Source organism: Silurus meridionalis, chromosome 2 (genome assembly GCF_014805685.1).
Source record: "Silurus meridionalis isolate SWU-2019-XX chromosome 2, ASM1480568v1, whole genome shotgun sequence".
NCBI classification, from domain to species: Eukaryota; Metazoa; Chordata; class Actinopteri; order Siluriformes; family Siluridae; genus Silurus; species Silurus meridionalis.
This window is the reverse complement of record NC_060885.1, coordinates 20314632-20332250: the sequence shown is the minus strand read 5'-3', so window position 1 is coordinate 20332250 and position 17619 is coordinate 20314632. Positions and strand designations below refer to the sequence as shown.

At 37.2% G+C, this 17619-nt stretch overlaps 1 protein-coding gene across 3 annotated transcripts; it reads right to left on the bottom strand.

The window, feature by feature from the left end:
* Positions 1-319: 319 nt before the first annotated feature.
* On the bottom strand, positions 320-17615 carry loxl3b (lysyl oxidase-like 3b). Of its 3 annotated transcripts, XM_046875527.1 has the most exons (17): positions 17346-17615; positions 14495-14821; positions 14228-14391; positions 13604-13815; positions 11627-11683; positions 9305-9379; positions 8830-9037; positions 8567-8747; positions 8333-8487; positions 6723-6893; positions 6314-6469; positions 4589-4748; positions 3891-4134; positions 3646-3761; positions 3406-3542; positions 2279-2390; positions 320-1065 (listed from the first exon to the last, which is right to left on the bottom strand). In XM_046875527.1, exons 2-17 carry the CDS (start codon positions 14811-14813, stop codon positions 992-994), a joined length of 2541 nt encoding a protein of 846 aa, XP_046731483.1. In that variant the 5' UTR covers positions 14814-14821; positions 17346-17615; the 3' UTR covers positions 320-991. The 3 variants fall into 3 exon arrangements, with proteins under 3 accessions (XP_046731483.1, XP_046731467.1, XP_046731476.1); XM_046875511.1 differs by lacking the exon at positions 6314-6469 and having other exon boundaries at positions 17346-17613; XM_046875520.1 differs by lacking the exons at positions 6314-6469; positions 9305-9379; positions 11627-11683 and having other exon boundaries at positions 17346-17611.
* Between the last annotated feature and the right edge of the window lie 4 nt (positions 17616-17619).

Below are 17619 nucleotides of genomic sequence, written 5' to 3'. Positions count from 1 at the left end.
CGGAGGGAGTTTTAATCCGACGTATCTTTCTTTAAAGTAGCAGCAAATGGCTATGTATGAAATAGTGTTTGAGATATGAGTCTCGTAAGTTTTCAGAAGACCATGAGTGCTCCTTAGCAACACTCTGTACCGTATATCAGGTTGCTAATGCACACGTTTGCCTACATTTGACTACAATACTATTTGGGGGAAAAAGGATAAAACGATTAAAAAAGCGACATGAATAGTCAGGAGCCAGTCAGCAAAAGTTTATAAATTAGAAAGCATTTTACTTAGGTGTGTATAATTAAAAGTAAAAAAAAACAAACTGTGATTCATGTAAAGTATAAATAAGGTTTTCATTAAAAATACCACATGAATATGTAACATAATTTTACAATACCTGCATAAAAGTACATAATGAGTTTGAACCCAGAAACATCCAAAAACATTAATGAACCCTTTGATTAAAGAAAAAACCTTCATTACTTTGATGGGTCTGTCTCTGTAAGACCCTCAGTAAGAATAGCATTATAGGAAATATTTTTTATGATACCGTTTTTACGATTCTATTACTTTATGTATTGTTTTGAGGAATAGCTGTTTCAGCTTTATTCCTGTGTGATGAAAACACATTATTCAAGTAGAACATTTGAAGACAGCTATCACATTTGCACATTGTTGTGTAATACTTGTATAATAATGCTGTCCTCAAGCGTTTTTGGCAGTCAGCACATAGCACCATGAACATAAACTATGCTTATGGAGTGAATAAATGCCTGGTAGACACTAGATTGGGTTATGTTCTGATTATTATATCTAAAAAGACTAATGCCCATGTTGTTACCTACAAATGAGGTACATGTATGATAACTGTGATAAAACAATATTTCAGTGTCCTTGAGTGTGTACATGAAAAGCGTTAGAGAGATCCCTACTCTGTAACCTGGCTAATATACTATATATGATCCAGTCCATATTAAAAGGTGCAATGATGAAATGATCTGCTGGATTAGGAGATCTCATTATTGATCTGTCCAGGGTATTTCTCAAACCTCCTCTCTGCCTCCTCACTGAAAGCATCACCTGTCAGGATATGAAACACCAAACAAAAAGTGGGTCAGTGACAGTCAACAATAATTTCATGCACACGAAAATAATTAGGCGTTTATGCCTATGCTGACAATACATACCGGGTATAGTCAAAAGCATGAGGACACCTGACCATCATACCCTCGACTGTCTACGCTAAACCTTTGCTACAAAGCTGGATGCATGCAATTGTTTAGAATGTAAAATTAGAATTATTTGTTTTCTGTGAGATCACATGGCAATGCCCTGTGCACAAAGTGAAATCCATGAAGACACGGATTTCCAAGGTTGGTGTAGAAGAACTGGCATGAAATGGATGAATTTGAATGTAGACTGCTCCAGGTTATGGAAGAATGGGCAAATCTCCACAGCCACATTAACACAGTGTAATGACACTTATCAGTTTGACCAGGTGTAGTTGCATAGTTATGTAAAAAGAAAAAGTCTGTAAAAGACAGAAAATCTTGAAAGACCAGAAAGACTACTTTAAAACTTCAACACTAGCTGTAAGTGTTACAAAGATTATACCATTCAGATTGACTGCTTAGTTCTTGGTGTAACACTAAATCAGATTCCTATGCAAGTCTCTAAAACGGGGACACACAAAAACAATGTAATCTAATTCTACATGATGCAGAAGCTAGTGAGTGCTATCATCAATTTGAAACTGGATTGTTGTAAAGTATTACTGGCTGTGTCTTTAAGTTTGCAAAGTCTTGCTTATGTCAGATAAAACACTTTGCACAGTTGAGGAAGGGCTGCAGTCAATTCAATAGGAAAAAAACACATTCTATTCATCTTGCTTCTAAACTCTGTAATAGAATTATATAGTAATAGTAATGATGATAATATTTGGTACTTGGCCTGTTTTATTATTTTTTTGTTCTTTGGTTCTTTCATTTATTTTATTACATATACTTGTTTTTGTACTACATGATGTTTCGTCATTCTCAGAGACTTATAGTCAGCGTTACCTACCTCTAATCACATAGAAAAGAAGGAAGATGTAAAAGGACAGGTAAATAAGAAGACAAATATCTATCTCGAAGGTGGTTGGGATTGTGAACGTGAACTCTGTGAACTCTGTCTGTGTGTGTGTGTGTTGCTGGCATAAGTTTACTATGTTTTTAAGCGGTACATAACACATTCCGGATTTACAGTATGAAAGTGTACTTGTGGACAAAGCTATAAAAAAAAGAACTCTCACCGGTGTGACAGTTATGAAACCAAATCCTGTGGCCATCATATTTGCAGTTGCATTTCATGGCGTTATTTGTGTAGTCGCTCTCAGACACCTCGAAATTAGGATTTATCACAACCTGAAACAGCAACAATACAAAACACATTAAGCTTGGAATAAATATTGTTTCACAGAGTATATATTCGTAGAATATACAGTAACACATTCAATAAATACAGTGAAAAATCTTAGACCATGATGCACATAGAACACAATGGTGCATTATTATAATGGGTTCCCTCTCAAGTGTGGTTCCTCTCAAGGTTTTTTCCTTATGTTATCCTAGGGACTTTTTCCTTGCCAATGTCGCCAACGGCTCGCTCATTAGGGACAAACTTACACATATAAAGAACCAGTGGCGGGCGGTCAGGGCCAGCAAAGCCTTCTCTGCTGGCCTAAACACTATCAGAAGCACTGACCTACATTCACAACCTCAATTCTAATATTTGTTCCATGAAATTGTATTAATTTATTCCCAACAGTTTATTGATTTCATTTCGTAGCGTTTCTCTTGGCTGCACTTCTTCCAGTATGTGTATGTGGATGTTAGATCAGATTTCAGCCTCTATGTGCTATGTGCACATATTAATACGTCCAAATTAGACTTTTTTTTATGCCTACGGAGGAAGAGAAATTGATTTGGTCTCGGACATACTTAAAAATCCATTTTCAAGAAAAGCTAGACATCGTGAGGAGAGGTCGGCCAACCCCGAAGCTAGCTAGCTTGTCTCAGCCCAGGAAAGAGTTTGTTCACCACTTCCAGACCAGTGAATACGAGCGGTACCACTGGATTACAGCATCAGATTATGAGTCTGCATCTCTGCTGAGTAGGTTGCATTTTTAATGTTTTTATAATTTTTCATTTTATTAGACAAATATTGATTCTGAACTGCTCCAGATGATGTCAGTGGCACAGATGTGGTTGTAGTGTAGAGGTTTGGAGTCTTGACTGGGTTTCTTGCTTTAGTAAAATGGTTTTGACTCTCCATATGTAAAATGACTCTCTCTCTGTAATGCCATGCATTATTATATTGCGTTTTTAGCAATAGTTATTATTATACACACAAAATGTTTTGCAAAACAGAAGGTTTAACCTGCATGATGTAATTTCCTGGTTTTACATCGGTGATGTCGATCCACTGGCAGTCGATGTCATGCCGGTACAGATCCCAGCATCCTACTGTGATGCCCTGATCTCCAAAATTAGCACATTCATAGCGCTTGGAAACACCTGCAATATTGACACATACCAGTGCGTCATTTAGAGATTAGCCATACTAATATCTAGTCTATATTTGTGTATGTGTGTGCATGTGTGTTTTGGATTGTCTTACCCTCCTGACATTCGCTGTCTTCTAAACAGAAGCTAGCTTTGTGTCCCTCTGCCACCTTGGTACCATTTACACTCAACAAGTCATAATGAGTGAAGATATCCATGCTGTGATAATGCCTACACAGCCACACAGTAACACACATTATGCATTTTTCTTAAATGCATTCTTTAGTAAAAAAAAAAAAAAAAGGCTGCAAAAAATAACTACTTCCCTCCAGCCCAAAATATAACACAGCTAATGGTTACCCATGACATGCATGCCAGACCCAGGAGTGACGTCCAGCTTTAGGCCTGAAATCAGCACGGCCAATGTTGTGGATCTGTGAGGAGAAGCGAAGCAGGCGGCGGTGACCATATGGCCAGTTAACTTTTGCTGCACTTTTAGACAGACAGTCCTCCTCTGCAGCGCAGTACAGCATATGCAGAGGACGGTCTTCGATATATGCTGTCTGCTGCACCAGGGGTGCGTTCAGAACCAGATCAGACGCAGCTGAGGGAAAACAGATATACGCCATCACATATATATTTACTATACTGACAAACTAAACAAAAATAATCACAAACTTTTTGCAGGCTAAATGACATATATAGCATTAGACTAAGACTGATTGGGCTTTAGACCTAATGTTTATACTGAGAGGATTCTTTGATCGAAATGATCTGGTTATCTTGTTTTATGACAGATATAAGATGATATAAGACAGATTTATAAGATGCCAAGTGTTTCCATGTCAACAGCCTATAAACCTGCTACATATCATCATATCATCATATATTATTGGTTTTTTTTTTTTATCTGTGCAGCCATCTTCTGTCACACCTATTTTGTTTTTAAAGCACCCTCATTTTGTTTTAAACTGTTACAAACCAAATGAATTGTCATACATGCAATCCTATGCTGTGTGCATATATGTGTGTTAGGGTGTATTTTTATGCTGACTCACTCTCTGAGCAGATAACCCCTGCGGCAAACCGTGTGGCTGTTTTCTGGCAGGTGACGGTTTTGTGTTTCTGGCACTGGCTGAGATCCAGTTCTTCTCCCGTACACTTTACACCACTCATCACCATGTTAGTCACATTACTGCCATCCCAGTACCACGTTTCCTTAATGGACATGACACAAACACAAACACTGTTGTGCTGATTTCTTGAGGACTGAATAAAAATGTGTGAAGGTGGGAGGAACAGAAAACACCAAACAGATTTACCTTTCGCTTAAGAATACAGTCAACCCCAGATAATTCACGAGTTTGGAACCCGCGGCTCGGAAAATAAGTCGGTTCTCATTTGAACCTAACAGCAAGTTGCGGATTATCTTAACATTTTCGTTAGGAATAACATTTTACCTATGTTTTTTAACTAACAAATTTCATACATTTTAAATTTTTTGTATTAAAGTGACAATGTCTAGATGAATTCATCAAGGTACCAAGGTACTAAGGTAAGGTCTTAGAACGTTACCCCCGCGAGTTCTGGGAGACCACTGTATATATAGATGGTCTCCGAGTTACGATGGGTCTAATTAAATTTTTTTAATTCTTCGATGACAATAAGCGATACAACACAATTGTAAAAGTTTCGCATGGCAGGTAAATGTAGCAGCGTATGCTCTACCCTCCAATCGGCGCTCGTCCACGCTGCTACATATACACATTTATACTGTATAGTTTATACAGTACGGTAATGTAAATTGCTCTGTTTTGCTTAATTAAATACTGTAATTTGTTAAATTATTAACAAGTTACTGTATACTACCCTACACTGATTACCATTCCTCAAGATTCCTGGGTCTGTTAGGCCATGTTTCGTCTTACAATATTCTCAATTCACGATGGGTCATAGGAATGCATCTCCATTGTAATTTGGGGACTTCCTGTACTGTATATGTGCTGCTTCAACAGTAGATTTTAGCAGTTAAACAGATCTCATAACAATGGATCCTAATATCTTCAAGGTGGTATCAGAAGGATTTGAGTCTAGCTCTGTTTACAGTTCTTTATTTATTTACATTTACAACCTATCACCTTCAGAATAGCCCCCTTGCACAGCAATACAGCGCTCCCAGTGCTGCCACTTCTGGAATATGTCCTGGAAGTCTTCTTCTCGAAGCGTTTCAAGCACCGTCTGAGATTCATGCTTGATCTCTGCAATGGTGTCTTCCTGATCTCTCTCGTAGTCTTTCAGTGATGTTCTTCCGCTCTTGAAACACCTCGAACAACTCATTTCAGCATCGCCGTAAACTTGTCAAATCATGTCAAATGTCTCTGTGGCAGATTTGACCCGTTTCAAGCAGAATTTGTTCTAACCTGCTGTCCATGATGAAATGCTGCTGATACAGCTGCAGCTGCTGATGTACACTGGATGATGTCTTTTGGCACACTGGCTTATGAAGGTCGGTGCTCCCTGTGACTCTGTGTGCAACTTTGAGCTGCCATCTGTTGGCGCATTACGAATTAGTCTTGAAACCTTTGATACCACCTTGTATATATTGTTCTCTGTGCTCTGAAGCAATGGATAGAAATTAGGTCAAAACTGGTCAATGAATGCACAATGAAGTCTAAAACCAAGTACCATAATGCAGACTTGTACGCAATTTGTGGATCACTGCTTTTCATTAAAGAAGAAATTCATTTGTGTGTGTCTGTGTGTCTGAGTGTGTGTGTACTCACAGTAATAGCATGCATGCTGAAACCCAGCCCTAGCTGTTTGCAAGCCACCATGGCTTCTTTGGTGGTCCAGCCCTCACTGCACACACTGCCCCAGCGCTGACCCACCCAAACCTCCACTCTCCCCTCATACTCCGACCGCCCACCCACAAGCCGTACCTGTACACAGAGCCTACATCACGTCATTACATATATTTACACCACACAGTCACACAACTGTTCATGTCTCTTCCTGCACTACCTACAAGCTGCCCTTCTATTTTTCTATGCGTTACTGTAAGTGTAGTGTAGTGTAAGTGTAGTTTTGTCACTAGCGCAGTGATTTGTCATATGTTAAGAGTCAGTGATGGATTTTAGGAACAGGTTTACGCAAAGCGGACAGTGGTTGCCAATGTTAGTAGTATTGTCCTACTTGCATGCCATGGTTGGAGTATCCAAGGCCTAGCTGTCTGCACACCACCATGGCCTCCTTGGTACCCCAGCCTTCTCCGCAGATCAGACCCCAGTGTTGCGATCCATTAGTGCTGGTACGCAACACTTCCACGCGGCCTTCATAGCGTGTGCGACCGCCTGTGATACGCACCTGATCAGGACACAGCCGAAGAAGAAAAGAAGCAGGAGAGAGTCAACTTCCTCTACAGCAGCATGGCTATACAGGAAGAAGGGTTAGGAAAGACTTGGAAAAGCAGATGCACTGTGGGTAATGTATGTTATGAGTCGGAATCTAATTGAATATAAATGTATTTATGGAAGGGCTTGAATGGTTCCGAATTAGAAAAGGTTTAATTCAGTTTTGTCATTTCTAACAACATTTACATAACTGGCAAATATTATGGGTAGGGTTTTTTTGAATAGTTATAATATTTCAGCAGTACATTACCCATAGGAGCATACTGCAGCCGGAGTGAACACTGCTTAATTATGTGAAGTAATCTGCATGAAATACACTACTGTTCTACAATGCTTCAGTTGCTAATTTTAGTCTTCTCAACAATAATAATGATAATAATAATAACACTATTAAGTGTATCAGAATATTAATCAGGCAACAGAAATCACCTAATTAAACTGATACAGCTGATAGTCAAGTAATGAAAGGAAGTTTCTTTCTGATGACTATGTTAATAATGCAGAAATACAAGGGACAAAAAAATCCCCCAAAACAATAATTCTTTAAAAATAATCTACCACAATCAGAATATATACAATAACACTAACCAAATTTTACAAACATCACATTGCCTTATGTGTATTAATTAGTGTTTATTACAGGTTTAAAGATCAGTCATGCCACGAGGAGCTGCACTGCAAAAGTGTAATGAACAACTTGTGTGATTTGTGTCATGTTTATGTGGATTATCTATGCATCAACAGCAATTGCACAGTTTCAACACCAGATGTCCCAATATGAGCCAATCCATAGAATTGAAATACAGTATATGAAGTGCTTAGGATCATTATTCTGTATTACCAACATACAGAAGTCCTAAGAGGCCATGCATTATAGTATAATTTTCTTTCTTGTTTTCTCATTAGCACGACTTGATTTTCTCCACATACCAAAAGTAGTTTTCTTGTTATCACGACTTAATTTTCTCATGCTCCCAACATAAACAGAATTGTAATCGCATGATGTAATTGTGTCGCAAAGTGATCAGGAGGAAACAATGTTATGTCAAGATTATGAGCAAATGAGAAAACAACTTCTGTTATATCGAGAAAACTATTGCGTGATCACGTGAAATCAATGTCAAGATCACAAGAAAATAACTTTGTAATCACAATCTCTTATGTTGAGATCACAAGCAAATTGTAGTGATCACAAGAAATCTGTCAGGAGGAAATGAAGTCGTGATCATGAGAAAACATGAAAGAAAAAAATATCAGCGTACCAAGACGCTTAACAAGTTAGAAAGTTAAACAGAGCTATTCAGTATATTCAATCAGTTTTATTACATTACACCGCTAGTGGTTGTGTGTGTCTGTGTGTGTTTGTAAGTGTGAAAAAAGGGTTGCTCTGACCGTTTTCTCAAAGCCCATGTATGGCACATTACATCGGACTGCAGCATCCTCTGTGTGCTTGCAGTCTTCTTCAGTGATGTTCTTATACTGGCAGTTCCGTAAAGAACGCTCATGACCTGTGCACTGGACCTCATTCATGTAGATCGGACCTATGCCTGCAGCACACACACACACACAGAGTCACATAAGCATAGACATTTTTATAGATGTGCTTGGTGTCTTTCTATATCACACCTTGCCCCATGCGAGCGCCAGTAAGTGCCTCCTTAGCGGAGCCATAGCCTAGTTCTCTGCACACCACGCTGGCAGACTGCATGTTCCAGCGATCATCACACACCGTCCCCCATTCACTTCCCTTCAGCACCTCCACACGGCCTTCTCCTGGCTTTGCTCCACCCTTCAGGCGCACTGTGCTCTATCAAAAGGAAATAAGTAATAAGAATAGTCTGGAGGCTTTATTACCACTACAGATGTAGGTAATACACATGGCATACTACCAAGGATTTGAGTTTTTTCTTCATGGCGCGGTTATGGGCATACTCTGGTCCAGGCACACAGCTGACGACAGCAGGCATACCACCTGGGCAGTTTCCAGTGGCATTGGCCTGGTTGAACTCCAGAGGACAGGCAGCTAGGTGCACCTCTGTGCCTAAACATGCCACAGAGTGAACCAGGAAGTAATTCTTCTGCCGCTCGGTAGTGAGTCTAAGAAAGGGACAGATTTGAAAGGACAAGTGTTAGTGTGAAATGGTTTCTTTCCATATCACACTCTTAATTAATCACAATTTAAATGAGACCTAAAAACACTCATTTTTGAAGTGTTTGTATAGACTTTTTCCGCTTTTCCTTACTTTTATTTAGTCTGATTGTATCTAAATGTAGTCTAATGGTCAAATAAGCAGCCTAAACACTTGGTAGCATCTGTACAATGTTGATCTCTCTGCAAATTTCCACCAATTTTACCAAGGTTACCTTTTGGCTGTAGCTGAGTTGGCAGGTTTAGACTTAGAGCTAGCTTTAGTGATAGCTTTAGCTTTGGCTTCTTGCCTGTAATGCAAACATTCATTAAGTATGAAACAACATTCATATTTCCTCTATAAATCTAACATGCACATATATTGTGGATACATGGGAAAGGTGGTTAAAAAAACATCTACTGTGATTTTACACCATGTGGCCAAAAAGTATGTGGACACCTGACCAATACCCATATTAAACATCCCGAACTACGCAGTTCCAAAAACCTCTCCTGAGTGTCCACATACTTTTGATCATATAGTGTATCATAGGTATTGGTGAACATGGGAGCACACATGCAGGAAATAATACCCTGAAAATAGACACTTTATTAACCTAGTATCAGTTAAAAGTATGTAACATCAACTAGTAACAATTACATACTTTACCCTGCTTATATTCTTACATTATGCCAAAGAAAAAACTGAATGACACTTCAGCATCAGTGTGAGTAACAGAGGTATCTACTACCATCAATAAAAGTGTTATCATATTGTTAGTAAGTATTAGTAATAAATAAACTGCTTTTATTATATCATAAGTAACCAAGAATGCCCTCTTTTTTTCATATCTCTCAGTTTTTCTCTCAGACACATACATAATTTTGAATTATGGTAATAGAACAAACAGATGGGAAAGAGTCAGTGGTTCCTGTCATGCCTCTTGTACTCAATCATTCTCTTCTATTTTTATTCTCTCATTCTCTCTCTCTCGCTGTAACCACCAGGCTCTAAATACTTTCTCTGCTTTGCTTTATAACCAGTGTACAGCATGAGTCTCTTTCTTTAACCATTTAATCACTGGGTCCATTGTATTTGGCTTAAATTAGTCATGAATCAACATTTGTATCTATCACAAATTCTGTTTACTCTTGTGTCTTAGCATCACATGAGCCTTAAAGCTTAAATGTTTAATTGTATCTTGTCACTCTGGATAAAAAAAAAAATATATATATATATATATATATATATATATATATATATATATATATATATATATATATATATATATATATATATTACTACACTATAAATGCACTACAAATTACTAAATGTGCTCATTATTTGTTTCAACAAATTTAGTTACACACACACATGATACAGTTCACTGTAACTTATTGGGATATTCTATATTACCAGTTATGTAATGAAAAGTTAATTATTTATTAATATTTAATTTTCTTTTTTTTTCTTTTTGCTAAATGTTAATAAATTCTTAAAAGCCAAAAGTACAAAAGTATAAGGGTGTAAAATGAAGAACACATTTAAAGGTTCATACTGTAAAACATTTAAACCCTGAAGAACAATACAAAAATGATTGTTACGGCATGAAACTGCTGTTCAATGTTTTTATGCTATTAGGCATTCTGTAGCAGCAAAATGCATTATGTAAATAAAGTCATACAATCACTAAGAATTTATTTACTGATTTCTTTTTCTTAAAGATAATAATGTGATTGGTGAATACCTGTTGATTACAGCATACACAGTGTGATAAATATAAGAGGAGAGAATCAAAGATATAAAACTTTACAAATAGTGGTCAGAGCCTACTGTTATGTTCATTCTTCAACCTGCAATCAATTATACTATATGAGATATCTAAATATAAAATGATTGGGATTAATACCACCACAGCGAATGCTAAATAAAACATATTTCATTTATATTCCTTACAAAATAGGTTTGAGAGACAAGTTCGCTTTCCTCATAATCTCAAGAACCTCATAGCTTATCTTACTAAAAGACTATAAGGTCATTAGCATTATGCTTATTTGTCATCCATTTAAAGATCCATATAAATATATTATTTTTGAATGTATCCTGCTATGATTATGCATTTATTTGTTTGTTTGTATATTTTTTTGATGACATCTGTTAATATTGTCATCTTTCCTGCTAATTTTATAGAGACAATTAAACTCAAAAAGTAACATGAAACAGGTGCCTGAAACCACCACCAAATTGTTTGTAGTTTTTCACCGTTACGATGAAACTGGATAGGGTCATTATAACACTAAATGGGCCTCTGGAGAGTTAAGAGGCTGTATAACACAATGAGGCATGCTTAGCAATGATCAAATAATTTCACTTAAAAAACACTTGAATTATCCTCAGTTATCCATCAGATAATGAAGAAATTCATTTTTCCTGAAGCAAAAGTTAATTGTTAGTTAGAAAGTGGTTACCACTACTATAGATGAATCTCTACAAGACACAACGCACTTTAGATCTCTAGGGGGAGAGCACTAGCGGGTTTCTCCCCCTTAGATGATACCTGTCTGCTTTTACTCTAATTTTGACTTTTGGCTCAGCTGATCTCTTTCTGAAATTCCTGCAGGAGATAAGGAATGGGAAAAGAATATATTTGACATGGATTTAAAATATTCTCTTGTATGATCCTACAAATGTGAACATTCTCACATACGAAGTTCTTTGAAATAGGAACAAACTTTAACTCCCACTTTGTCTCATACAATCAATGTAATGAAAGTTATAATTACATCCTACATTCCACATTCATACACAGTTTAATCATATTTAATAAGATCTTAATATTTAATAATTACTTAATAATTACTAATCAAATCTTCTTTTTAGTGGCAGACTACATGGCAGACTACAGCAGACTTTGTCTGCCTGGATGATTTTTATTTGATTTTATTGAAGACTGTTGTGTGTTTTGCACAAAGTTTCACAGTGTGTTTTATGTACCAGTACATGAATAACCGTGCTTTGCATATTTCTCCAAAATCAGACATTCCACAGTCCTAAAGGCTTCCATTTACAGCTTCCAAAAATATTTCTGAAACTGTAAAAAGCTTCTGTGGGGAAGTGGAAATCCTGTTAGACGCCACACAAGCAGGTTTAGTGTGCAGTACGCTCCATAATTACTGACACCCTCGGTGGAAAAAAAAAAGTTCTGAAAAAAATGTTCAACATTTCAAGTCTAATTGCACGATGCAAAAGAAAATCTGTAAAGAAAACTTAAAAACAATATTACAATAATCCACCAGTGCTGAATACATTACGCATGCAGTCACCTCCAGAATTATGGATTAAAATAAAATTGATTTTGGAACATGCTTTTGTAGTTAAGTAGCTATAAAGCACACACTGAAAATCTGATGAAAAACCTAACCTGTGAAAAACAGCACAATCGTTGATGAAAGGCTAAAGGAATTTGTCATCTGTGTTGCCTCATATGTATACCCCAGTAAAGCAGAAAATCATGGGTGACTGATTAAGGGTTCTTTAACCATGCTGTTGACCTTAAAACATAAATTGAAATCATAACCCAGCTACGTTTTTTCAAGAATTTCTAGACTTTCAGTTTTGGGTTAAGCTAATTATCCACAAAAAGATTTCTCGCATCTCCCAACACACACTGGTTTTTATTAATGCACTGCTTCATGCAATTAGACTTGAAAATGTTGCCTCTGTGTGTGTGTGTGTGTGTGTGTGTGTGTGTGTGTGTGTGTGTGTGTGTGTATCTCTGTAAACTATTTGTGGTGGTGGTGTATTTGTTTGCAAGTGTGTGTGGGGAAAAGGGGGTGGCTTAGTGGTACAGCATGAACTTTAGTGAAACAGTGATTCCTAAAAGTGCGACATTCCTCTAACATTCTGTTTTAAGGTGACTACCCCATATTTTACACTGCCTCTGTCTTTTTGCCACACAAGCACACCCATTCTTTTCCCAACCAATCTTATGTAAACTTAAGAGTAAATGTTTGTAGAAAATGCAAATATTAATTTCTGCAAAACATTATCTTAATAAAGCAGAATACAAACTCACACACTTTAAAAAACACATATAGATTATGAATTATGGTAGACAGTGTTAATGTATACTCAACCAGTTTTTCCCCCACAGACAACATAGAGGACTATTGATACAACAGTCATTTCAGTGTTAAACTAGTGCACTAACATACTGCTCTCTGTGTTTCAGGGTAAACACCAAGCAGAACTGTAGGTCTATGTGTGCCAGCAGTGTCTGTGTTTGGTATAGCTATGTAATGCAGTCTGTACATTATGTTTTCTTGTCTGTGTGTAATCTGTATGTATGTGTTAGTTTTATATGTGGTCCAAGTGTCAAGCCGCATTGCACTTCCTATCAGATACAGGCCAGTCGTAGCCAGCTAGCACACAGGAAAATGTGATTCATTATTTCCATTTCTCAGCATGTGTCTGTGTGAGCAGGGAATGTTATTTGGAGAGCCTCAAAATGATCATATAAATCTATTGCACTCACTTGTAGAAGTTCTTGTTGACCTTCCTCTCATGAGGGAAACCCATCATGCCACAGACAACCCTTGAATTTTTAGGTGTCCAGCCGTTATCGCAGATTTGAGCCCAGCTGTCTTTATACTTCACTTCCACTACTCCCTCTATGACTGGCAACCGCTTGCTGGCGACCACCGACCGAAGACGCACCTCCTCCACATTCCTTTCATCCACCTGAACCTGAAAGAAGACACAAGGCAGCCAAGCATGAAAGAAAGCCAGTAAAACCAAATCTTGGCAAGTGAAACAGCAAGAGGGCAGTTAAATCGAATAAAAAGACAGAAAGAGTTGAATAGTCAGTCAGGGTAAAGTTCAGATGAAGGTAATTTTTCACAGATGTCGGTCAGAGAGGGGTAAACGGAAAAAGTCAGTAGAAGACATCAGAGAATAATAAAACAGGGTGCATAAGTAGGCCCCAAAAAGGTTTCGATATGATATCCATTTGCAAATTTATTAAATTAAAAGTTTTGTAACATATAATGTGTTTAATTTAAAAGCTTTTATTTCCAAGGTTTTACCCATTCACTACATACAAATAAATGTGTGTGCTAAAGTGGCTTGTGTAGATGAGACAATTTGGTACAGACTGTACCTCTATGACGTTGGAGTCAACAAATCCTGGCAGCCTCTCATCCTTACAGATCACCCCAGCATCTTCATCATGAGTACAGTCACTGTTGCCCCATCCACGTGACTTACACACGGATATACTCCTCTCACTACCACTGCACTGCACATTATCTAACCAGATCTTACCTGGAACACACATACACAAAAGCCAATCAGACACTATTAACTAGATGCAGTTCGAGTAAGATCTTTGATAGGTAAAATGGGATTGCTGTGTTATTACTGTTACCTGCGCCCTTTCCGTATTTGGCGCTGTGGGCCCAGCCTGTAGCAGACACAAACCCGAGCTGGCGACAGAGCACTTGAGCATTGGCCAGTGAGAAGTCATCATCACAGATGGTTCCCCATTCGCCCTTATAAAAAACCTCAATTCGGCCCTCATTGTGCTTTCGCGGATGACCAGCCAGTCGAAACTTCAGCTGTTCAGGCGACTTCAATGTTGGTGTGGGACTTGGGCGCACAGTGGACGCTGTCTGAGTGAAGCACGATGGAACCCAAATGCCAAAAACGAGGAAGACTATTTGTCTCCACTGCTGAAAGTGCTTCATACCTAGATCTGTAGAGAAGAAAGGGTAAAAAAAAAGGAAAAAAGTCTTGGAATGCTGAACAGAAGCATGGATGCTGTGCATGCCTGTCTGCTAGTCTGCATGAAGGCCTGATGTGAACCAGCTGTCTAGAGTTAAGAAAAGCAAACAAGGTGGTCAAATGAATGAGCAACTGGCACTGTGTAACTAACGCATACGTTTGTTTGAGTAAATTAGTCGGATTCAGCATCTCACCAAGGCCTCATTTTCAACAACCATTTGGAAATCTCTAGCCTCTAAACTTTCACCTGACTGACCCGGGATGCTCGAGCCATAGTTCAAAATGTTATATTCAAAAATATAGTTCATAGTTCATAGTTCATAGTTCAAAAGAGATATTTTTCAGTAGTCTGAGCCTGAAACAACAATAACTACACAGTCAGTGCTGCTAGTTCAGCAATGCTGTGAGAATACACAACAGGATACCTCATTCACGTTTGCCTTTCAAACAGACATTCTTACAAATAAAAGATTGTAATAAACATTTATTAAAAAGAGAACATTCTTGCAAATACAAAGATAAGTTACAAAAATTTAATTTAAACCAAAAATAATTCTCAACATTTTTTAACCCAATTTTGCAGGGTTTCTTTTTACACTTAAAATGTAATTATAATAATTTACTTAATAAACAGAGTTTATATACAGTAAGAGATGCAATGAAAAAAATATATATAATATAGTATATACTGGTATCATTCGACTGCCTTATTTCTGAACCTGGATTAAACAATTTTACAATTTCTTTCTATTTTTATGAAAAATAGAAAGTTAGTTACTATTTTCTGTATAACATATTACTGGATCTTTACTTGGTGTATGTTGGATAAAAAAAAATCCTAGAAATTTATATGGACCTCCAGTAGGAAATTGGTCTCTATCCATTAAAATGTATTAAAATAAGATAAAATAACATATTCCTTTATTAATGAATTAAATTTAAAGTGGCTAAAAAGCCACCTAAACTCAAACTACAACACCTTATAAAGTGATAATAGAAAGGACTTTTTGGTTCTGTACTCTGTCTTTGGCTTTGGAATGGTACATTTACAGTCAAAGAACATAATGTTAGCTCTAAAAATATTATGTCACTACACTGTGTTACTTATATAGGAAACATTGCTCCTGTTTTAGGCTACTACTAGTATGGACAAACCAATACTTAGTGCTAACTGGTATAAAAAAAAAAAGACTGTGGTCAACAGGCATCATGACATGCTGTCAGTCTTCCAGTCTGATGCTTTGGCTATAATTGATGCATTAGTTCCTACATTTTTCCCTTCTATAATGCCTTGAATAGATACCATGCAAACTTAATTTTCGTGATACTGTTTTTCCAGATAATTGTTATTTTTTTAGTTCTCTCCTGAATATTACAAGAGTTGTTTCTACAGAACTACTAGCTTTAGTACTTCTTTAAAAATGGTATATGATACATAATTAGAATAAGAGCATAGAAAAGCCACTTATGGAAATCTTATAAATATCCTCAGTCTTATTCAAATGTATGGTTTTTCAACAGCAGCAGCAGAAATAGAGATTTGCATTTCATGAGAATATTTGACAGACAAGTGGTATGCCAAAGTGGACCTTTTTCTGCAGGGCAGTGGGGTGAGATTGACTGGCGGGGCACCATGGCCCTAGTGGTGCAAATCTGAAAGGCAAATACTTGAACCACCACTTGTAGGAATGGGTTGATCTTTGCCTCAATATTAAACACAGGTAATTGTTCATATAAGTGGTCATTTGTGTAATTTTTCTGCCTTCTCTTGCTTGACACCCGATCATTAAAGGCGTTTCATAATGCAGACTAACATAAAGGACTGGAGCTACCAGATCTAGAGATTGAATAAAAATGGGATTTACAGGATGTTTCAAGGAAATAGATGATTTGGAAATTTGAAATGAGAGCAAATAGCAGAACAAACAAAATAGGGCGTATTGGCTATTATTCCAAATAAAGTGGATTTAGTACAAAGTTAGTGAACATGTCTGACAAGAAATCGAACACACCCCAGAACCCACAGTTAGCATGATGAGGGATATTGGTTATGTTGTAGGTAGAAGAAATAAGAAAGCAATGAAAACATAACAGCCATAACATCATAGCAGTAATACAGTACCCATCCTGGCTTTTGTGTTCATTATCAGGTTTATTAATGATTTCTTTTCTAATCTGAATCTCTGGTATGTCTGATCCAGAAAAAAGTAAAAAAAAAAAAACTTTTCGAATGAACTGAAAAACCCAGTAAAACATGACAGATACTGCTCTCTCTCTCTCTCTCTCTCTCTCTCTCTCTCTCTATATATATATATATATATATATATATATATGTATATAAACACATGGAAAATCAAGGCAGTGAATAGATGCAATAAGGCAGTCATATAGAAGTCTACGTGTCGACCAGCCCCATACAACAAAAGTGTATCAGACTCGCAGCGCAACAAATCAACGTTTAAAATAAAATAACAATATCCGACACTGGCTCCTACCGTGCTTTAAAGCTTATGGATCCTTTTCAGTTTTTCCTCGGTGTCCTGAAGACTTTTTTTCTTTTAAACAAAGACGCAAAAAAGTTATAAAAATGGCTCAGTCCGCTGAAGACTCCACATAACTGCGATAAAATGACACGTTTTTTTTCTGGTTATTAACAGCACTGAGTGTCCTAATAACGACAGATAATGAGTGTGACCTGAAAGAAGAAAAGTACCAGATGGAAAGGAGAGAGAAAGAGAGAGAGGGGGATGAAAAGGAGGAGGAGTTGAG

Bases quoted from the DNA above. Each gene is read 5' to 3' on its own strand.
- loxl3b (XM_046875527.1), bottom strand. From the start codon at position 14,813: ATGAAGCACTTTCAGCAGTGGAGACAAATAGTCTTCCTCGTTTTTGGC. The intron at 6,470-6,722 runs GTAGGACAATAC...CTCTGTGTACAG, and splicing joins ACTCCAACCATGGCATGCAA to GTACGGCTTGTGGGTGGGCG. The intron at 3,762-3,890 runs GTAACCATTAGC...GTGGCTGTGTAG, and splicing joins GTCTGGCATGCATGTCATGG to GCATTATCACAGCATGGATA.